Source organism: Dermacentor silvarum, chromosome 9 (genome assembly GCF_013339745.2).
Source record: "Dermacentor silvarum isolate Dsil-2018 chromosome 9, BIME_Dsil_1.4, whole genome shotgun sequence".
NCBI classification, from domain to species: domain Eukaryota; kingdom Metazoa; phylum Arthropoda; class Arachnida; order Ixodida; family Ixodidae; genus Dermacentor; species Dermacentor silvarum.
The window spans coordinates 94,211,278-94,234,479 of NC_051162.1; the positions used below are offsets into that span (position 1 = coordinate 94,211,278).

Consider the following 23,202-nt stretch of genomic DNA (forward strand, 5'->3'; position numbering starts at 1 on the left):
GGGCAGCGGTCCGCGAACTTGGCCACATAGATTCGTTCCATTCTCCATACCAGTGGCTGTTTTAGCCAACTACGGTACACGTCTTCGCCCTACAACTCCACATTTTGCAGCATGAATGGAGTACAATGCATTAGCGAATACCCAGTTGCACAGAAGAAGTGAAAACACAGCAGCAAGGCAAAAGTGGTAATGGTTTCTTATTCGTGAGTTTTCGCTAAGGCAACGAAAGCGCCATCTCGTTGCTCTAGAGCAAACTGCTTTGCGAAAAGGGTCTATAGTTGCAGTGATTGGTAGAGACTGCAATCTGCAAGAAGTCTACCAGTCGTGCTCGTAATGCAAGATGCTAAAGCCATTTCATTCAATGACACTGTACACAATTATTTATTTACCTTGCCCTAAAATGTACATCAGTCTACCTGGTCCCATGCTTACATAAAGCACGATTCTGCTGCAATGCACACAAATCGCTGCTGCAACGTAAAAACTAATAGCCTCGCTACCTCTTTTGTTGCCACGCTTTAAGCAGTATTATTACTACGTATTCTTAAAAAACTTCCATTGTGGCTCATGAGAAAAACGTGCAAACGTTGGCAGCTTTAGTGCGCAGTCCGAGTAAAAAACGTGAAAGCGACGAACTAGGGGGGTCATCACAGAAGAAATGCATGTCCATCTGTAACACAAAATGCAACACGGGACAGCGTGTCCATTACGACACAAGCACAAAATTCACAGCTTTCATACATTGCAACAAGGCCTCGCATTTTGTAGCCGACTACCACTCTCCGTCCATGGTGACGGACCCGGGCAACGCTACGCTCAGATCTTGGTTTAACAAACATGGCAGTACTTTCTTTGCTCTCTGGACGTACACTGATTCAACACAGGACCATAGCACCACTCTGAATGTGCAAGTACGGTAGATGAAGCCACACTTTTCACATGAAGTAGATCGTAACACGCGCATGCCCAAAAGCAGTACGTTGCAGTCCATCTTCGCAGTCACCGCGAGCTGCGGAGGGATCACACACCAGTCATCACACAAGAGAATGACGACTTTGAATTCATCATTAATCTACCCGGTTTCTAAGCCACAAAAAGCTCGCAACATGTGCGGTGTAGCCCATTTGCATGAAAGCTAATCGGGCTCTTAGAGTTCATCACACTTCAGTGCGTATAGATTTCCGTTGGCACAACAGGCCATTGCTGCTGTACCTTCCTCGTTGGGCTTGTGCGATTTCATGGTGACCGATGTTTACCGTTGTGCGACTGATGACCGGTGTCTGTCGCGACACTTTCACACGAGGTACGCGAGGAGTACAATGTGAATCAGCAGGAGGTAAAGGCCCAGTGTGATCTGGCCGTACTTGCGTCTTCGAATCGCGAGCCGGCAGTTCCGTCTGCAATGCAAGCAAGTCGAAGCCGCGAGTTAAGATGACGCCAAGATGCACGACCCCATGCTGACTTCAGCCAGTGACAGCGGCCTGCTGTTCGTGCAATTCGCTTTAAAATGAAAGGCATGTTTTTTGCGAAGTGGTTTCTCAATCTCTTAACAGCCCCTAAACATGTTTCGCCTTAAGTTCTAGTGGGCGAGCAGGCCGATGCGGCGTGTACAACTTCTGACCACGATTGCCCTAAAAAGGCGTCGGAGCCTAGCACATTTTTGGGAGCACACAAGATCAAATGAGAGTTGGGTTTGCAAGCCTGAGCGCACTCGTGACCAAGGAGGTTTCTGTTAACGCTGCAACATTGGCATCTGACTGACTGCAACAAACTGTGGGAACTGGCAATTTCGGAGGGGTCACTGCACATGGAACTGTTGTGACTGCAGGTAGACTTGTAGCCTCGAGACTTGGAAAAGGAAGTGATGACTTTCCCTAGAATTGCAAAGATGGAAGTCAAGGAAAGTGACTATGGCTGTTGGGTGATGTACAGTGCTGCCTCCTCTTGATCGAATTTCTCACTAACAGCTGTGAAGCGGTTTCACAAGACACCAATACTCGTAGTGTCCACATATTGCTTCACTTTATGTATTTCCTAACTCTTGTAACCCGGAGATGCAACTACATTGCCATGCATTACATATCCTCTTAGCATGTGTACATGCACTGATGTCATAATGGCACAATCAGTTGGTTAATTAGTGGTCAGCAAAAAAAAGTATGAGGGTTTGAAACTGCCTGCGCAGTCCAGTTTGGTCATTTACAACCTGCTTACTTATTACGACGTTACCCTCTGCTACGACATTAATGGTAATTTTTTGCTATGCCAATACACCACTTTCAAGTGCTCCAACTTTAGTGTATCACTGACTGGTTTTTTGTTCCGTCAAAAAAAAAAAAAAAGAGTGTCACTGTAAAAAAATAGAAATCCAACATGGCTTTATGCCACTCTGTAAGGCCGACAGAAGCTAGAGTCGGCACTATAATGTTTTTCTCGATTTTATTTCTATCATCCATTGGTCACGATTGTTCAATCTGGGCAGTGTGCCACTCCAACCAATGACAAAGTGCACAAAGGAATAGCATTTGAAATATCTTGTAACATCATCTCAGCCCGTGTCTACGCATGGTTGCGTGTGAGGATGTGAGGTATCAGTTGAAAGCATAGAGCGTAGTTAAATTATTATTAATGCCCTATTATACTAGTATTACCGCAACTGTTATTGCACCTTGTTGTATTGCTGCGTCAGAACTTTCTTTCGACAGCGCCATCAGATCAGTCGGCTAAGAATAAAGTTGGCGGTAAACATTGTTTAGGGGCCGCTTACATGCCTATAACCACATTTTGCTAGCCATGCAACTTCCCATTTAGTTACATACAGGCAGCACTTTTTGCAAGCCATGCAAAAAGTCACTGAAAAGGGCAACGCTGAATTAGAACCCCCCAAAGCAAAACTCTTGTTGCAAGTGCTTCCAATTAAGCAAATTAGAGCGAGTAGTGGCAGTGTCACTGCAGTGCCTTATCACCTGCCAAGGCTGACACCCCAAAAATGACACTTATTTCCCTCAGGCTTTTTTGTTTAGGTGTGACAGATTATGTGAGGTTGCATGCTGCTGATGCAATGTTGAACAGCAAATTCTGTGTGTTACGATGTCTGCATAGAGATTGTAGTAACGTCTGAGCACAAGGCTGAAATCAGCTGAGGCGAGTGCACATGGAGTCACATAATGAACGGCAAAACATTCAAAGAACATGGCTCGATGTCATAAATGATAGCATTATGGGCAAATAAGAAGTTGACACTCGCTTTAGCATATGCTAAAGAGGATGAAGGCGAAAGCCTGCATGCTCACGAGACATTCATTAAATTACTTGACATTTCACATTCGAATGCATTGTTACTTCCTATTACTTGTTTTCTCCCACCAAAAATTGTGGGTTTGAGTGCCTTAATTAACTCTATCTTAATTAAGGTAGAGTTAATTAAGGCACTTGAACCCGCAACCTTTGTTGGTGGCACCATGGATTTTGGTGCCACGATGGCGGACAACGGATTTTTCGACCCAGGAGCCATCTAAGGCTTTCGCCTTAAAAACAAACAGAAGTTGTAAGTGTGATAGCTGTTGCATATCACACTGCCACACACAAACTTAGACACCTGTGCGAAAGACACGGTGTGTGTGGGCAGTGTGTTTTGTACTGACACATGAAGCACAGAAACGTTACCAATGAATTATAATAAATTACATTATGCGGTTTAGCATTCCGAACCTACACGGCGAGTCACAACGGACGCCGTAGTGGTGAAAGATTCATTTCAACCACCTGGTATTTCTTAACATGCACTCAAAGCATTCTGCCCAAATCGGTACGAGGCGGCGGCGGCTCATAACGTCACCCGTAACCTCACACTCAGCCACAGAATGCCAGAGTAAAATTAAATTAAATTGTGGGGTTCAGAACACTGAAGCTACACAGGAACACCATAGCGGAGGGCTTTCGATTAGTTTTGAACACCCAGGGTTTCTTAATGTGCGCTCAATGCACTGTATGCATGAGCATTCCTGCATTTCGCAGGAATGCGGCCGCGGGCGACGGGAATCAAACCCACAACCTTGAACAAGATGACACCGCAGCCACTAAGCCACCATGGCAGGTAGAAACATTACCGACTGGCCTCAATGACACCATCTGGCATGCAGTAAGTGTCAGTAAAAAGAGAACAAACATTAGTCTATATATCCGTGCTTTGGGTTTCTACATTTCAGCCATTTTCAGTTTTTTCTGCCAGCGATTACCCGAACAGCGTTTTTCAAGACAAAAAAAAAAAAAAAAAAAAAAAAAAAACAAACAAAAGATGTCGTAAGACATACACAGTTGCTTAATTTGTTTGCCTCTTTGCCCTTGGTGATCTGTTATAATGTACCAATGTTTTAAACACGGCTACTGTTTAAAAAGTCTGTAAAAAAATTTGCAATACTGAATAGTAACTTTGAGTGATATTTTTTTGTTACTTTTCGCTGTCAAGTGTGAGTGCTGAATGAAAGAGCGACCGTTGTAAAAGAAAAAGTTGCGAAAAAAAAAATAAAGGGTGGGTACCTCTCTGGCCTCAAAAGCCTCTTAGATGTGATGCACAGTGCGACCTGAAGAGTCCCTGAAAAACCAGTCGGCTCAGTGCATGTCAAACAATGTATACAAATAGCAATGAAATCTCGAATGCAGTCAACAGTTCTAAAGGAAGTTGCAGCATTGAAAAGAAAGCAGGGTACACTGCAGGAATTCAAAACATTTTTGCTATGTTGTCGCTCACTTGCGCTTGACTTATCACGTTGTCTCGTTTATTCTGAAACCATTGTAAACACCGCTTATCGAAGTTCCTAAACAGAAAACTAAGGACAAGAGGTAAAAAAGAGCCTAAATAAAATGTGATGGCCGCAGGATAACTTGCATGGAAGTGAAAGAACCCCACAGGCATTGATTCTTAAACCATAAGCTGTCGCAAACTCTTATTATCAAACTGTTAGCTGTCATGATCATTTATCATCAAATCGTTAGCTCTCACAGACTCTTGTTATCAAACTGTTAGCTGTCACGGACCAATGTTATCAAATTGTTAGCAGCCACGGTCAACTGTTATCAAACTGTTAGCTGTCATGATCTCCTATTACTTTTCCGTCACTGTCACCCACTCCTGTTATCAAATTGTTAGTTGTTACAGACTCTTGTTATGAACCTATTAGCTGTCAAGAACTATTGTTATTAAACTGTTAGTAGTCAGGGACTAACTGATACAGACTTATTATCAAACAGTTAGCTGTCACACGAACTCCTGTTATCAAACCATTAACTGTCATAGACTTTTCTGTTATCAAACTGTTAGCTGTCACAGACTTCTGTTAAGAAACTGTAAGCTGCCACAGACTCCAATTATCAAACTCAACTATCCCAGACTTTGACCACTTGGAGGTCATCAAGGACGTCCCCATGAATACATTTATTGTGTACTGCGGATCAAACTAGCACAAAAAAAGAAAATGTGAGAGGCAACAAAACACACGAACATGAGCTATACACCCTGGTAGCAGAAATGAAAAAGGCACGATACAAAGAAAAGGCTTCATTAAAGGGCACCAAAACAAAAAGCATTAATTCAAGTGCAACAAAAAGCGCTCCTTGCAATATTTCAGTGTTTGTTCTGCACCAATAGGTCACCTTAACCTTAGAGTGGAGAAAACTGCAATTCAAGGTCTTGCTTTTACTTCAAACTATTTGCAAATGCAGTTCAACCTCAATATAACGATGGCTTAGCTAACATTTGTTTCAGATTCATACTCAATGCAATAACCATAGTGTTAACATGACTGACACAAGAAAGGTGACAGGGCCAATGCTACTCGATCACGACTGGTTTAGACCAGTCGTGAGTGTAGCTTTCATCCTGTCACTGTTATGTTAATGCTATGGTTCTTACTTTGAATTTTGATATAATGAACTACTGGATATAACAAATAAATCTAAAAATTGTCTTATCAGTACGTCACAAATACTTGCTTACAACAAAGATTGGATATAATGAAGGTATTTTTATGTCAGATGGGACTTCTTTATAATAAGCTTCAACTGTACAAGCAAAGATTTACATTATCTAGTGCCAATCTTGCACCCCATAACCCCCTCTGGGATAACACAATACTGATCTCAGCAGTGATGCTCCACCTCTCTCGTTAAGACGAAGTGTGGAACAGAGAGGGCGCCACAAGCCTAGAAAACAGCGCCAGTGGTGTGGTACCAAATGGCAACATCAGTGAGCTCCTCGTCAGAAAAATCTAACAAAAATGGGCATGTTATATGTATTTTTTCCCTTGCTTTTTCAAGTGCACTGAAATGCACCTTTTCATTGCAAATCGCTGGCTACTCTTGATACACTGCCAGGAGGATTCACGTTAGCAGCAGCTGCTTTCACATTTGCAGCATAGTGATGCTGCTCGTCTGTTAAGTTTTTTTTTTGTGTGTGATTTTTTTGCTTTATGCTTTTGGCAACACTGTCCCATCTGTTAGTTGAAACACTTGATCATCGATTCGACTTGGCTTAATTTTTGCCCTCGGTGACCTTTTAACATGTTCAGTGGGTCACATGTGGTTTACGACAGTTGTTTGCCACATGTCGCCGTACAGGGGTTTCCTGTACTGGCAAAGCGACACTTATGACCTAGAGCCACGAAGCAAATTTTTAAAAGAGTGTCACTCGCTGGTGGGTCACAACGCACATGAGGGACATGACGTGTGGCTCCAATAGCGGGTCAAGACTTTCCTTAAGGGACATGACATGTGACCCACCGACGACTAAGGGCGCACTTACGGGATATGATGTATGGTGATAAATGACCAGCACAAAGAAGGACGTGGACTTAGAAATGGGCATTGCAAACACTGACTTCAAACCCAAGGTCAGGGCTTAAATGCAAAGAACAATGTGGGCTTGGAAAAGAAATAGACGTTTCAAGCCCCAACTTCAAGCCCTGACCCTGGGTTTGAAGCCACGGCTTGTAGCGTCCACTTCTATTCGAAGTCCATGTCTTTCTTCATGCCGCTTATTCATCACCATGAAAACTTTACCAACCCACCCAACTTGCCGCACTTGCGAGGACATGACACGTGTGACCCGCCAGTGGGTCACGACATAGAGGAATCCGGACATCAAAATTTGGTGCCACAGTGGATGTGTTACTGCCTTGTCCTTAATGCATTAGAGTGCGTTGATTATGATGAAATACAGCAAGTGAGAGCCATCTTCTACTTACTGCCTTCCCTGGAACCACCTACGAAGCTTGGATGCGTGTGACATAAATTGGCGAGCTGAAAGGAACAGAAGAAGCAAGTGTAACTTAGCAAGCCCTCTGCATAACACACACTGCGGGCAACTAGGCACTACCCAAAGTTATGAACAGAAGTGGGCAAGACAGTGGCAAGACTATGCATCGAGCCAATGCGTATGCCCTGTTTTTACTGCGATGGCTTTCTACTGAGTGATCCTTGTTTAGATAGAGAATGCATTTGAGATAGGTGTTCTGTTGGCACACAGCTCATATACGCTGCTACTTTATGTCTTCTTCAAAAAGAAACCTTTTATGACGCAATGAATGGGAACCTGTTCACCCTTGAGTAATAGATGGTGTTCAAAATATGGTGGCCACGATATCGCCTGCAGCACTCGCCATCACTTTCAGCACCAGTGGTGCCCGAAAGCATGGCCTTCAATATTGGTTTCTCTTGCTTTGAGGGGAGCCACCTCTGGGGTGTGCAATGTGAGCATTACCTATTACCCCCTTGGGTATTACCCCCTTGGGTAATTGCCAGGGCATTACCCCCTGAGCTTTTCCAGAAACATCTCATTCAGGGCAGCACCTCTCTGCAACAACTTGAACCGCCTGTAAAGCTAAGCAAAGACATACGGTGACATGCATATTTTACCTTAATAAAAAAAAAAGTTCTGCTTACCGCAGCTTTGATTCCGCTGAAATTTCGCAGAGAGATCACACTTTATGGTCCTGATCGTTCAATACAACACTTAGCATCGCTACTTTCTTGGTTTGTAAACAAATAAAAAATTTGAATTTGCCTTTCACCTGTGTCGTTCGTGATGCCCACATCACATTCCACGGCAAGTACTGGAAACCAGTATCGAAGGCCATGCTTTGCTGATAAAAAGGCAGGTCACTAACATCATTTAGGCGTCAATCTTGTGCCCCATAGCCTCTGAGATCAGCAGTGTACCGACAATATAAGGTCTGTTCGATTCGCCTGCACCACTGTGAACCAGTTCACGGCGGTTCACGAGAAGTTCAGAAATTGTGCAGCTCGATTTCTGTGGCGCAGGCACAGCGCGACACTCTAAACAAATGCCAAGGTGCAGAGGCGGTGCAGGCATTATGTTATGTCCGACTAATGTGCACGGAGTGCGTAAGTTTGGGAGGTCCCGAACTGCAGATATGATCAAATTCTGGGGCGTAAATACACGCACCACACTTGCGTAGATACATCAGATGTGCATAAGCGGGGTTTTAATGGCGTTTGTGCACGTGGTGCTGTGTCGTCTGCTACGGTGCTGCCGCGCACCTATACGCCTGCACCAAGGCGGCACCGACAATGGAGTGGGTGCAGCAAAATCATGAACCAGCCGTGCACCTTTTGAAACGAACGGCGTGGTTCAGCGGGCGCCATTGCTGCACCGCTGAAACGAATGGCAGGGTGCAGCACCTCGTGAACTGGTTCAGGCGGTGCAGGCGAATCAAACGTACCTATATTGTGCATGTAGCCTCTGAGATAGTTAGCAAACCCCAGATCACCGAGGTCACACTCCGCCTCTCTCATTAAGTTAGAATTTTACCAAGAGAGGGTGCCACAATCCTGGAATCCTAGGTAAAAAAATCTCAGCATGAAGCATATAATGTTTCAAAGATATAACAGTGTTTTGCATTACAAGACTGCTTCAAATGACCTCCTATATACAAAAGCTTCCCACAATACTATGTCTACTGCAAAAAGAAAGAAAGAAAGATTGTGCATGGTTATACTTCCTTCTATTTCAAGCAGTATCTATAATCACGAAAAAGCTTACATTTATGCATGCACACAGAGATAAGACAGTGCCAGTGGGTAATGATGTCAGTGTTAACACTCACTGATAGAGTAGTCAGTAGCCGGAATCTTGATCACATCATCATGCAGCAACAAGCGATGCTGAAAGAAAAAAAAATGAAAATCAGCATCTCAATGTGACAAGGACAGTTACTCTCGGTTATGTGTCACACGTTGCAGCTATGTGCCTTCCGCGCACACGTTGACTATAACTATAAATAAACTAAGTAGTTGTACGCCGGTACCTTTTTACATATATGCATGTAAATGAACTAAGTACAATGCATACAACCATTTCATGCAATTATAAGAGAAAAATTGCCGTCCACCTGACAAAGTTACAAAGGAAGCGCATACAGGTTTCCAAGATAGACAAATTTCCTTCAGTGCTTTATGCTACTGCTGGATGGATGACAACTTTTCCCCTCTCTTACAGTGTTGCACGAAATAGTTCTGCGCTTCATCCTTCCTCAACCATGCAAATTTCCACCAGAAATGATTGCAAATATTGTAAGAAAAAAAAAATACAAGATAGCCAAACATGAAAGGCAACAGTATGTTATTTGGGTGAAAAAAAATGAAGTTTCATGTATAGGTAAAAAGATAGTATACTATAGTACAATCTGTGCATGACACTGTCGCCTCGGTTAGCATAGAAAGCAGAGGCAGAGATGTCAGAGTCGTTTCTCAGTAATTGAGCAACACCGAAGCTTTTGGTTCATAGGTTCACAGTTTCAAAGATGAACATCCCAGCTTTGTGATACCGACGCGCTAGGCTAAAGGTTACACAACCAAAGCAAGGAATAAAGCACTGCTTTGATCACAATGTTGTCGCACGGTTGCTCCATAGTATTGCTTGTACCTTGCAGAGTGCTACGGCAAATGACTGGTTTGTTGAGCATCAGGATTAATCATTAAATAGCCATACATTACATTTTTTTCTTTATATTTGCTTTTGTTGTCGAAGGGGTAGGGGATGTGCTGACATGCAGTGAATCTTTCTATCAAAATGGCCTCAGGAAAAGCGCAGTTATCTAGGAAAGAATAAATAAAGAATTAGGGGTGTAAAATCTTCAGGTAAAGTCTGTTGTAACGCTAGTCCCAGTGCCAAATCCTTGGTTGCCAAGCACCATAGCCTAGTGTTGAGGTAGTAAGAATCAATGCTGTATCGCAGCACCCTTTTAAGGTTGCTTATGCATCTGTACATAATATTCTTTGATATTTCATTACATCCTTGCATATTTTATCTTTTGTGTGTGAACATCCAGCTATATGCTGCATGCAATCAAAAAAAAAAAAAGTGAAAATATGATTTTTCCTTAACAAGAGAATGCAGACTAGACTTGGGCAATGAAAGAGATGAGAATACCACTGACTTCCGTCAGGCATATTTCTTTCGGTACAATAACATGTAATACGAACATGTTTAAAGAAAAATCAAGTAATTGAAACAGTCAATATAATATCTACAAAACCAAAACCAAGGCAGAAAGGCCTTTTTTATTGTCTAAGTAGTCTGCACGTAATCACCATAATCATGTGCTATCAACTAGTTAGTAGAAATCCCAAATTTGCAAATGTAGTTTGTTCTCTGAATGGCGGGAGCATATTCAAGTATCACTAATCAATAAGTCTTTATTTACATAGTGGATGGCATCGGATCCGATGAGACAGCTAGTCAAGCTTTCTTGTGTCTCTCCCATCATCATACGGGCACAAAGCGTACCCTTCAATACTGTGAACGTGCATGCCAAGCTTTGCAAGAGCGGTCGACCGCTCGCAAGGAGAGGTGTGCAAAGCAAGCTGGCAACCAGTGCATGACAAACAAATTCACCGATTCGTTGTCCAGCGATTGCCTGGACGGTGGCTGCTTGCCCCACTCAATGTCTTCCATTTCACCCTCGAGCAAGCGGCGTCGCTGGCGCTCAGTGCGTAGATGCTCGGCCAACTCCTGCACCCGCTGCTCCAGCTCCCGTCGCTCGTGGTCCACTTCCCGCAACCTGTTTCAACAGAGACAAATCTGCTCAAGGACATGCATCTCAAAGTGAATAGCTATTATAGAAAATTTCCAGTTACCACCAGCTGAAATGTCTTCGACAGGAAAAGAAATCTGCTCAAGAACTGAAACACATCTTACAGTAATGGCTGTCATAGGAAATTTCCACCTACTACAGTATCTCCTGCAATCTGCTCCAACAGAAATCATCTCAAGAGCTTAAACACAACTACTTACAGTGATAGCTATTAGAAAAACTTCATCCCACATTCCGTTACAATGGAAATGAAACCTCCTCAAACATTGAAGCCCATTTTACAGTGATAGCCATACTAAGGAATTTCCAGTTACTTTATACCCTGCAACCTGTTCAAATAAAAATGAAATTTGCTCAAACACTGACGCACATCTCACAGTGAAAGCTGTTATAACTGGAACATGTCATCTGCAATTTCCATTTGCTCAACTACTAACTGGTCATCAGTGTCTCTAAGAGCAATGCACGAAAGAAATGATTGCAGTATTTGCACACAGACGGCCATGCCCCGTCACTTCCTAAATTCAGCTATGAGAGAGCCCTGCAGAGCATGCTACTGTGCCTCAAACTTCCTCCTAAAAAATAATTGACAGATTACTTGGCATCTTTTTTTATGAATTCATGTTTTTGAACTCTCAACCAAACTGGTTACAACCAGCTGACAGCTCAATGAATTAATGAATCAATTAATTAATCCCTCAATAAATCAATTTGTTTTGTAACCATCATTGACTTCATTAGCCTGCTTTTAAAAATATAGTACTAGTTTGTTTACAGCCTTCATTTCTCAAAATACTCCTGCTTTTCAACTGCAATGAGGACATGTTTGTCTATGTGTTTGTCCTCCCTCAGTGTTAATCAACCTCAACAAGAATAAACAGCAATAGCTAGGCTGCTGGCAAGCCCACAAGATTAACCAAACTAAAAACCAGCCTGCAAAATGCATCTCATTCTTAGCGAAAGAATAATCTCGGGAAGAACCTCTGAGACAACCATCAAGGTCCCTACTGTGCTTACCTATGTTGAAGAGCGGCAGCATCATCAGCAGGTTGTTGCGGGTTTTCCATCTAGACAAGAAGTGACACAAAGACGCTGTAAGCATACCAGATGATATGGCTTGTTCCATTCATGCTAGCTTAGTAGACCTGTCACTGGCTCACTGGCAACATGAAAATAACTCTGCGAATTATTTATTATTGCGATAGCTATTATATGGACACTCCAGGTGCATTTCCGCCATCGCCGTCAGCGTTGCTGCGTGCCGTATGCTAAGTGTGCGAGTGAAAGCATGCGAAGGTGAGCCGGAAATGGTGGCTCGGTCTCGCGCGCGCACGAGAGGAAGGCGGGGAGAGAGTGCATCATCTTCCATTGTGTGCAAAAGACCAGTTAGGGGGGGCGACGGGACAGGGGGGGGGATATTCTACTCCGGTGTCGGCTGCGCATGGCACGGCTGAGTGTGGCCGCGCGGGCCCCATCTTGAAAGCGATCTGCAACAGGGTACAGAGTCTAGGTGCGCTGTGTTCTCGCTGCTTAGTTCGCGTTGAAGCGAGAGGCAGCACGAAGGTCAATTCGCTCGCTGCTACTCCCACACTTCTTTATGCCAGCGTTTTGAGAGCAAGTGTCTGCGGTCATCGAGTGAGAAGTGTTCATGTCTGCCTGTGCATTCCTTCCTCGCCTTCTCCCATACTGGAGCTTAGGGACCATGTCACGTTCACGTGGCAAGCCCCACCTCCCCTTTTTTCCCATCCTCTTTTTTGTTTTTTTTTTTTGCTGCACAGCGCTCTACTAGTGGCGGCATGGTTCCGCATTGAATGATTAACCGAAGTCACATGCACCGGCCGATGACGTTGCAGGCAGTGCATCTTGGCATAGAGGCATTCGTGCTCGGGACCCCGACTGTCTCGCTCGAACCGCAGCTCCCTCAAGGGGAAAGGGTGTGCGGCCTTCTGTTTAAAACCTCAAGCTGTTTTCCCTCCATGCAGGCGGTGTTTCAGACTTTGCAGACGCTATTGCCACATCGTTGGTCTAGGTGCCACACGCTTTGTTTGTTTGCAATGCCCAAACCTGGTGAGGAGGCCCTTGAAGCTTAGTGCATTTGACACTGCACAATTCTCGAGTGCCATCGCTTGAAGCCCTGCTGTTCGTCAGCTCCAGCTTACCTCGATGACGTGGACGCCGTCCCTGCTCAACGGCGGTGACTGCAGACGCAGCAGCTGTGCTTCCCTTTGCCGCAGAACCTCTTGCGTGTGCGCTAAGAGCTGCTTGAGGCCGTTTTTCTCTTCCAGCACCTTAAATAAAGTACACATGTGCAAACTCTGGCTGAACTTCAACGCTTTAGAATACAACTACGGTATAACCTCGTTATAACAAAGTCGCATCTGACACGAAAATGGGTTCGCTATATCCGATATTTGTTATAAGCCTATATCTGTTACACAGTAACAGCAGCAAGACACTGTTCTTTACTTACTTCGTTATACCCGATAATTCGTTATATCTGTGTTCGTTATATCGAGGTTCAACTGTACTGCAACTGTGAGTGAGTGATTTATTATGATGAAATTGGAAACATTCGCAGCCGCTATGTTGCTGGCGACTCCACCGACAACAGATTGTAAATGAGCAAAGGATGATAACGCGAGGTGATGTGAAAATAAAACGAACAAACAAACGTTCCGACAATAAAGCATGTTTCATAAAATGCTTTAAACAACGACAGTCATTACAGAAAAGAAGGACAGCTCACTCGGCGCTTTCTACGATTAAACAATAATCAATCTATAACCCACATAGAAGGCTGCGACACAACATTAACACACAAGGTCATACAAAGTGTTAATAGGGAGATACAATGTTATGAAAGCTTTCAGAGCTGTTCGCTGTAGTGATGCATTATCCCATGGCCAAGCAACTTTTCTATGCTGAAAGGATGATTAACAAGGGTCATCATTGTTGCTTTCAAAGCAATTGTTTGCTGTTCAAGATTAGGACAGCTTATTCCTATTATTATTACTATTCAACTTTAAAACATATATACAAATGAGAGATAGGAAAAGAAGAGAGAATACAGGCTGAAAACTGCCACCAGAGGGGGCACAATGTCTGCCGACTCTTCAGAAGGAGGGGATAGACACGTAAAATAAAAAATAGGAAGCACGAAATGAAAGAAAGAACAAGACAACAGATCACAAAGACTAAAGTAAAGCATTAGCAAAGAATAGAGTACAGCAGTAGAAAACTTACGCGAAAACTGCTCCCATTTGGAAATTCTGCGAAAACTAATTAGAAGCAAGAGGAGTAATACAAGAAAAGGACGTATGTAGTCGCCTCTGTGAAAGGACCTTTATCATTCCTAAGCCGCCTGAACCTTCATATAAAAATATTTTCAGCTCCCAAAGGTACCAGCACCAAACTTCTCTCTAGCACTATGCTTGAGTGTATGTAGTCCAACCAGTGGTATAAAACCGGAGTTGACTTTTGCAGGTGTGAAAAGTTAAAAAAAAAAACAGGACTTGCATATTTTAAAAAGTAATACAACTTGACACCATGCACAGGAAATGCAGCCAAAGGCTTTTAAAAATGGAAAGTGATGTGATGTGCGGTGTTTATTCATGAAATGAGATTACTTGCAACTTCCACACCAAAAAGAAGCTGCTCCAAGCAGATGAATACAAACGGCGTGTTTCCTTTAAGAGTGGACAGCAGTCTATACTCTTGGACTAGCAAATACAAATAAAAAACATGCATGCACGCATACACACACAAACTCCCGGTGTCCACAAGGAAACACGGCATTTTTCAAATGAAACTATCGCTTCCATCTGCCCACGAACCTTGTTGAGGTCGACTGACATCTCCTCATTGCGAAGACCCAGCTGGTGTAGTTGCGTGGCCGTCTGCTCCAGTTCCGTCTGCAGCCGCTCCACTTCCACGTTGTGGCCTTGTTCGTTCTTGCTGTTCTCGAAGTCCCGGATGTAACTCCTCCAGTTGTGCACCTGCTGTGTCAGGGCCCTGTTGTCCTTGTGCGCCTGCTCCATCTGGTTCCGCAAGTCCAGCTTGCTCCGCAGTGCTTCCTCGTGCTGCGTCCTCAACTCCTCAAGCTCACCACTTAGATCTTGTGCCGCCTGCTTGAGGTGCTCCTCGATGTGCTTGAGCTGCTTCCGTTCTTGGCTCCAACGGCCTTCCTTAGCCTGTGACTGTTCGACCAGAGCAGCATGCCTCTGGTTCAGTTCGTCCAGCTGTTGCTGCAGACGACGCACTTCATCCGATGTCATCTGCTCTTTCGTCGCCCTCAGTGCTTCAATGGTCTTGTCGGCCTCCTCGAGTTTAGCCTTCATTAAAAGCGATTCCTGGCTTGCAGACTGAACCAGCCGTTCCTCAGCCTTTAGCTGCGAGCTCTTGAGTTGGTGGAATCGTTCCTGGAGTTGCTGGTGCTCTTGCCGGAGCAGGTCTAGCTCCTGGAAGGTCTTGTGACCCACGAAACCCTGCTTCTCCATGAGCGCGAGTGCCTGGTTCGCCGCAGAACAGTCCTCGGCCAGCTGTGCGCACTTGGCTTCCAGCTTCGTCTTCTCCTCAACGACAACGTGGAACTCTTCCTCAAGGTCACGGTGCCTGTACAGGATCTGGTTGTACTTCTCCTGCATCTGGGCGAAGTCGCGCTTCAGAGAGGCGGTCGCGGTCGTGTCACCGTTCCTCTCTTCTTCGAGCTGCTTCTGGTACCTGTTCTCGAGGTCCTTGAGAGCCTTCGTGTGCTGCTCGTGTTGCGCCTTCAGCTCCTGCTCCAAGTTCTGCCTCGCTCGCTTCAGGTTCTCGGCAAGATTCTGGAAGGCCTCATTGTCGCTGGTAAGCATGTCGGCCTGTTCTTTCAGGTTCGCCAGTTCGAACTTGAGGTGCTTGGACTCGATTTCCAGCCTGTCGTTCTGATCCAGCAGCTCGCCTACCCTGTCGCGCAGGGAACTGCACTCAGCTTCAGCTTCCCTGGCCCTGGCGGTAGCCTGGTCCAAACTCAGAGCGAGAGATTCAGTGTGCTCGCTTTGCATGAGCGACTTCTGCAAGTCCTCCTGGAGAGAGCAGCACTGCCTTTCGAGTTGGCCCACTTCGTCAGACTTCCTCTGATAAGAGTGCTCAAGCTCAGCATGGGATTCGCGGAGTGCGTTCAGCTGCTTGACGAGCATGTCGTTTTTCTCCTTGAACAACTTCAACTTTACAAGCATCTTCTCGGACTTCTGCCTCATGGCGGCAAGCTCGGAGTTCAGCTTGTCACCGTCACCTGCGTTCTGGATTGGCTGCTGCGCTTTTAATGCCGTAACCTCTTCTTTCAGCAAGGCTATTTCGGCGAGCAACTCTGTTTTTTCTAACAAAGACTCTTCCTGACCCTTTTCTTTTGAAAGCTCATCTTTGACATCTGTCTGAAGTGACTTATCCAGTTTCGGTGACTCGTCACTGGCATCGGTCTGAAGGAACTTGTCGATTCTTGTAACATCTGTGATGTCTGTCACTTGCTCTTTCTTTTCAAAAACTTCCTGCATTTTGTGGTACTTACACTGCAGCTGCTCATGTTCAATCGTGGCTTCTTGTAACCTTGTGTTCATTTCTTCGCATGACAATCTCAGGTTCTCCATCTCTTTCGAAAGTGCACTGTTAGTATTCTTGAGGGAGAGAACATGTTCGTAAACTGCCCGCACGAGTGCCTGCGGGTCCCTTGAATCTTCGGCAATCTTTAGCTCCTCCTCCAATTTGTTTGGATCTGTGGTGTCTTGCGTGACTGTAGCCAGAAGCATGCTCAGGCCTTTCAACGTCTGCAAGACCTGCTCCTGGAGAGACTTGTGGCTCTCGTGAAGGGAAGAAATTTGCTGATCCTTCTCTGCGAGCGAAGACTCGAGTGCCTCTCGCCTTTTCCTGACACTCTCAAGGAGCCACTTGAGGTATTCGAAGGCACTGAATTCGGCGCCCATGAACGTCATGTCACCGGGGGGACGCTCCCCGCACTCTTGAAGAAGCACATCCTGCAGGATGCTGTACTCAGCAGAAAACTTCTCAAGCTGAAGCTGAGATGTCTGGAGCTTGCTCTGTAGTGCGTCGGCTTCTTCCACCTTGGAGTCTACAATTTCAAGCTGCTTGATGAGGTCTCCGCTCAGAGATTCCAGCTGACCTTGTAGCAGTCCAAATTCCTCGCTCTTCTTTCGCGAAAAGTCTGCATGCTCTGAATGCAGCTGCTGAATTAGCTCAGTGGCTGCGTCCAACTCGTTCTGCAGCGCTCGTTCGCGGCTTAGACTGGTGTTCACAGTGTCTTCGTGCTCAGCGGTTAACCGCTGAAGCTCCGTCTTCGACGACTGAAGTTCTGACAGAAGGCATTCGGTGTCCTGAGAACGGCCGGCCTTGAGAACTTCATTTTCTGCCGACAACACCTTGAGAGCATCACTTGCAGACTCCAGCCGCTTCTTGAGCTCTTCAACCTCGGCTTCAAGCGAGCCTGCTTCCCTGCTCTGCAGCCTAAGCTCTTCAACTTGCATTCGGAGGTTGTATGCCTCAGCGTTAGCTGTCTGCAACTCTCTGGACAGGCTTTCATTTTTTTCTGTTTCTAGATCCAAACGGTCCTTTAGGCTTTGAAGTTCTGAAGACAACTGCGCTGTCTGTACATCCCTCTGCTCAAGTTCCTCTGCAAACTTCTTCAGAGCAGTTCTTTCGTTAGTGAGGGCCTCTGTCAGCTGCTCCAGTTCCTTCTGAAGGCAGCTGTTCTGTTCTTTTAGGCTTCCTACTTCTTTCGTCCTGTCTTCAAGTATCTTCACCTTGAGCCTCAACTCTCCCCTCGACTTCTTGAAAGCGAGCTTGAGCTTCTTCAACTCGGCATCTGCTGGCTCTTTGTTTTCATCCTGATGAGCTTCCGACTTGGTTTCTTCTGAGGCACTGCGGACTTGTTTTGCATCTTCGTGCTTCACTCTCAGTCGCTGTTCTGCCTCTTCGAATTTATTCTTCATGCAGGCAAGGTCTTCAGTGAGCCTTCGGATGTCCTCTTCTTTGCCTAGAGCTGACTCCTGGGCCATCTGAATGTCCATCCTGGCTGCATCAAGTTCCCGTCGTAGAGTTTCAACGTCTGCCTCTACGCCTTCTGCATCTGCTGTGTAGAGGAGCTGTGCCTCTTTCGGAACTATCATTTCTTCTACTACTGGAACCTTGGCTGGTGCATCAGCTTGATCGGACTGCATGGCTAAATTCTGCTTTGAGATTTCAGACTGCGACTGTTCCTTCATCTTTTTTAACTCAGCAACCGCCTCCTGATATTGCGCCTCGAAGACATTCAGACGCCCGATCTCCCCCCGGAGCCTCTCGATCTCCAGTTCAAGGTTCTTCTCTTCTTCTTGATGACTCTGGCATGTTTCTCTGACTTCGTTCGAGGCTTGCTCAGCTCTTTCTTTGAGGCTGCTGTTCTCCTGGTACAATTCATTCAGCCTTGCTTCGAGCTCTCTGATCTGGTTATCGTACTCACCAACCTTTGCCACGTAGGTGGAGACCTCAGTTTCAAGCTTTGAGTTGGCGTCCGCAAACTCTCTCATCTGCTGGTCGTGGTTTTGGACAAGGTTCTGTATCTCTGCCGAGAATGTGGCAATCTGCTCTTTCGCGCGACTGTTCTCTAGACGCAATTCTTCTAAGCATTCTCCGAGATGGAACACCTCGCTTTCCTTGTCAGCAAGCCTTTCGGTGAGGCTTGAGCATTCCGCCCTGGCACTAGACTCGGCCTCGAGCAGCTCTCTCAGCTGCTGATCGTGACTTGACACAAGGTTTTCTATTTCTGTCGAAAGGAGAGCTAACTGCTCCTTCTTCTTGTTAAGCTCAACGTTCAGCCCTTCTCGTTCACCTTGTAACTCAGTTATTTGGTTCTCCTTTTCTAACAAGGCCTTTGCACAGCTTTCCATTTCCATTTTGTGCTGCCCGCTCATCCTTTCTAGCTGAGCTTGCAGCCGCTCGACCTCCGTTTTCAGGGAAACGAGCATCTCGTCAGATTTCTGCAAGTCACTTTCAGCTGCCCTTAACTTGCCACTGAGTCCCTCTAGAGTGTCGTTTGTGGCCTGCTTCTCGCACTGCAGCTTTTCAACCTCCTTTAGCAAAGATTCTTGAGTATCTGCGGACGTCTTCAACTGTTCCTCCAAGTCGTCGATTCTCTTTTTCTGATCATCCAACTGGGGGAGAAGAGAGTTCGCTTCTGACTTCGCTGTCTCCAGCTCAGATCTGAAGGTTGCCTGGACATGCTCCTCACCCGCCAGTTTTTCTCGGAGGCTGGCGACGGAGCTGTCGGCTTCCTCGACCTGACGGGCCAATTCGGCATTGCTTTCCGCAAGCCTGTTATTGGCCTCTTGTAACTCGGAAAGAACACGAGATTTCTCCTCTAAGCTGTCCTCAAGGAGTTTCAAGTTCTCTTTCATCATCTGTAAACTCTGTTCTTTTACTTCGATCTCTTTTGACGACTCATCGAATTTGGCCGTCAGGGTCTGTACTTGGGCTACAAGATCTTTATTCACCGTTTCGAGGGACTGCACATTCTGAGCGGATGCCTCGAGAGATGTTTGGAGGTTTGAAACAACAACACCTCGCTCCTGCAATGCAGCCTCCACCAAGGAAAGTTCGCCTGTTCTCTGCTGCAGATCTCGTGAAAGTTCCGACACTTTGACGACCAAGTCAGAAGTCTGCGACTCTGCGTTCTGCCTGAGCGAATCCAATTCTGCATCCTTTGAGCTTAGGGAAACTTTCAACTGTGCTAGCTCGTCTGTTCTTGCAGTGACAGATTCCTTCAAGCTCTCGACATGTTCGCGTAGACGTGACTTCTCCTCGCATTCTTTCTCAAGCATTTCTTCAGTTTGCTGTAGCTTGGTGCGCAAGCTTGCAATTTCTTTCAGGAGACGGTCATTGAGCTCCTTTCCATTGTTATTAAGCTGCTGCAATTGCTGCAACTGCTGCTGTGCTGCTGCTAGAGCCTGGCGGGTTTCTTCGAGTTCTGCCGTCACTTGACTCATTAAGTTCTTGGAATCATCGCACGATTTCCCAAGTTCCCTGATCTGCTGTTCAAGCTGCTCTTTTTCAGCACCATGCAGTGTTGTTTGTTTAGCAAGTTCTGCGGTAATGTCATTGCACTTTTCGTCCAGCTGACTGCTGCGTTGAGTTGACTCGTTGAGGCATTCCTGTAGGTGAGAGAGTTCCCGAGACATCTCCTCGCTTTCTTTGTTCTTCAACATAAGTGCCTCATTAAGTTGTTGAAGTTGACAACTGAGGTCAATCCTCTCCTTCTGGGCTTTGTCGAGGAATTCTTCAATTTCTGCCTCCTTGCCTTGGCAGTTTGATTCGGAGTTCAACAGCTGCTGCTGCAGGTCTTCAGCCTTCCGAGAAAGGCTTTCTTGCTCGGCTTCGAGTTTGCGCAACTCTGCATTTGCCAGCTGGGCTTTTTGCTCGGTCTCTGAGAGCTGTTGGCAGACAGTCGCTTTTTCATCCTCAACGCATGCAAGTTGCTCTCTGAGTGCACGGGACTCATTCTCAAGTACTGCCTTCGCGGAGAGAGCGGCTTCAAGCTCTTGCTGAACACCTTTCAACAGCGATTTGGCATCGAGGCAAGACTTCTCAAGCTCTTCTTTTGATGAGATGGCAGCTTCAAGTTCCTGCTGCATGTTCTTCACAGATGATTCAGCTTCTTTGTACTTTGAACTGATCACCTCGATCTTCTTCTGCATCTTTTTGAGCTTGTTTTCCAGAGACTTGTTCTCTGATTTAGTTTGCTCGAGAATGCTTGCAGAACTAGTGAGCTCGGCACGAAGTGTCGATGTTTCATTTTCCTTAGCTTGCAACATTTCGCGGAGCGACGACACTTCTCCCATCACTTCCGACAATCGTTCTTCGCTGGTTTCGAGTTGTTTCTGAAGCCCTTGGAGTGATTCTTGAAGAGCTGCTTCTTGGCGAGCGAAGCTTTGCACACTCTCCTGCAGCTCTGTTTCCCTTGAGGCGAGACGCTCTGTTAGATCAAACAGTGAGCGCTCTTTGTCTTCAACCTGCAACTGGAGAGCAGAAACTTCCTTCTCAAGGTCAGTGCATTGCTCGAGCAAAGTCCCGACCTTCGATTCAGTCTTGCGGCGCTCCACGTCGAGGTGAGACTGGAGCTCTTCCACTTTGCAGAGAGCTGCCGACAGTGCCAACTCTCGCTCCTCCATGACTGCATTGGACTTCTCATTCACAATCCTCAACTCGTTGACTTCTGCATCAAGCACCGAAACACGCCGTTTTTCTATGTCGACGGCTTCTTGAAGTTTTGCTTTCTCATCAACGAGTTGCTTGATTCGGTTGTTCAGTTCCTCTTTGTCCAGCTTCTGTGACTGCGACAGCAGGTCAAGGTTCTCATGCAAAGCACCCCACCTGGATTTCAACTCTTCGAGCGATGTGATGGACAAGGATTCTAGGCACGCATTCACGGCAGCCAGCTGAGCCTTCAGTGAGTCAGCATCTTTCAGTGCACTTTCTAGCTGTTCAACCTTTGATGCGAGCTGCTCACTCCGCGAAATAGCTTCGCTAAGTTCCTGACGACACCTGCTAACAGTTTCTTCTTTCTCTGAAATGGACCGATCCCACACAACCTTTACTTCACCTAAGCTTGATGCACCAATGTACAAAAGCAAATCTTTAATTGAGGCATTAATTTCTTCGTAGCTTCCTTTGACTGCTTCCTGCTCAACCCTAAGTTGGCTTTCACGAGAACAAATTTCATCGATCGCACATTGTTTCGCTTGCAACTGCTCTTGCACATTTCTCAACTCGACCGTTAACCTTTCAATGTCTTCCGATCGAGCTTTCAGCGCACTAACATTATCCGCCTGTGCATTGTTGAGTTCCTGAACTTTTCTATCTCGATGTTCAAGCTCTTCTTGCATAGCTTGCATAGCTTTCAATGCTTCAGACTTCTCACATTGAGCAGCCTGCAGTTCTTCGAGCGCTTTCTGCAGGCTCATCGAGTCTCTTTCCGACGCTTCTCTCCACCGATCAACCTCTTCTGCATTCCTTGACAACTGCGCCAGCAATTCTTCACGGGCCTCTTCATTTTCTCGCGCTTGTGCGTCAAGCCTTTCATTAACACCTCTCAAGACTGCTTCGAGCTCCTCTATCCTAGCTGACTTTGAGGCCACTTCAGACTGCTGCTGTTCCTGCATTTTGGCCATGTCTTCGAGTTGCCGAGTCTTCTCTTCAACTTCGCGCCTCGCTTCCCGAAGGCTTCTGTCTAGCTCGTCTGTTTGTTCGGCGGCAGCGGATGCTAGCTGCTCCTCCAAGTGCTGAAGCTTCTGCCGGAGGTCGGTAATAGTCGCCGAGTCTTCCTCGCGCAGTGCAAGCAACTTCTTGACCTCTTCCTCAAGAGCTGCCTTCAACTCCTGCTGCAACATGGGCGTGGAACTCTCGTCTGCCTCCTTGAGTGCCTCCAATTCCAGCCGCAACTCTCTCATCTTCTGTTCTTCAACTGCAAAAGTAGAGAGAAGACGGATAAAATGAATCTTTCGCGAAAAACAATTTTCACTCGTGCCCAATTACGAGCCAAGAATGTGAGAGAAGCTTCCCACGCAAGAACACGCCGCACTTCTTTTTTCATCCCCATGCCCCCCTAAACCACAGTTCCCCACTGGCTCAAAATCAAGTCAAATCATGGGGCTTAACTTCCCAAAACAAATGGGAGGCCACCTTAGGCGTCGTAGCAGAGGGGTTCTGGATGAATTTTGATTACAGCTGGTTTCTTTAATGTGCACCTATATTTAAGTACACAAATGTTTTCACGTTCTGCCCCTATTGAAATGTGGCAGCCATGGCTGTCAATCAAACCCGACACCTTGTGATCAGCAGATCGCTGTAGCCACAGAGCCACCACGGTGGCACGAACAGGCGTGAACGGAAGGCGCTGAAGTGGTTCACCCATCAACAATGAAGCCGCAACAGTCATAAACAGCATAAACGTGAATACGAACAACACAAGTGAAAGCTTGTGAACAATACCCTTGTTTCTGTGTGCAGTGCTACAGGTGTGTCCCTTCGCACGCGCTGCCCACGGGAAGCGCTTCTCATGAACACCACCGTT

At 45.9% G+C, this 23,202-nt stretch overlaps 1 protein-coding gene across 4 annotated transcripts in view; it reads right to left on the minus strand.

Annotated features, from left to right (window-relative positions):
- Positions 1-337: 337 nt before the first annotated feature.
- LOC119463362 (golgin subfamily A member 4) overlaps positions 338-23,202 on the minus strand; it is a 47,794-nt gene continuing 24,929 nt past the window's right edge. For 3 of the 4 annotated variants that reach the window (XM_037724178.2, XM_037724176.2, XM_037724175.2), the window contains 7 exons: positions 14,945-22,593; positions 13,271-13,399; positions 12,129-12,178; positions 10,913-11,078; positions 9,123-9,180; positions 7,242-7,296; positions 338-1,397 (listed from right to left, as the gene is read on the minus strand). In XM_037724178.2, coding sequence (XP_037580106.1) covers positions 1,295-1,397; positions 7,242-7,296; positions 9,123-9,180; positions 10,913-11,078; positions 12,129-12,178; positions 13,271-13,399; positions 14,945-22,593 — 8,210 coding nt within the window. In that variant the 3' untranslated portion in view covers positions 338-1,294. Of the gene's footprint in view, positions 1,398-4,539; positions 4,595-7,241; positions 7,297-9,122; positions 9,181-10,912; positions 11,079-12,128; positions 12,179-13,270; positions 13,400-14,944; positions 22,594-23,202 lie in introns of all 4 variants that reach the window. The other variant, XM_037724177.2, reaches the window with a different exon arrangement.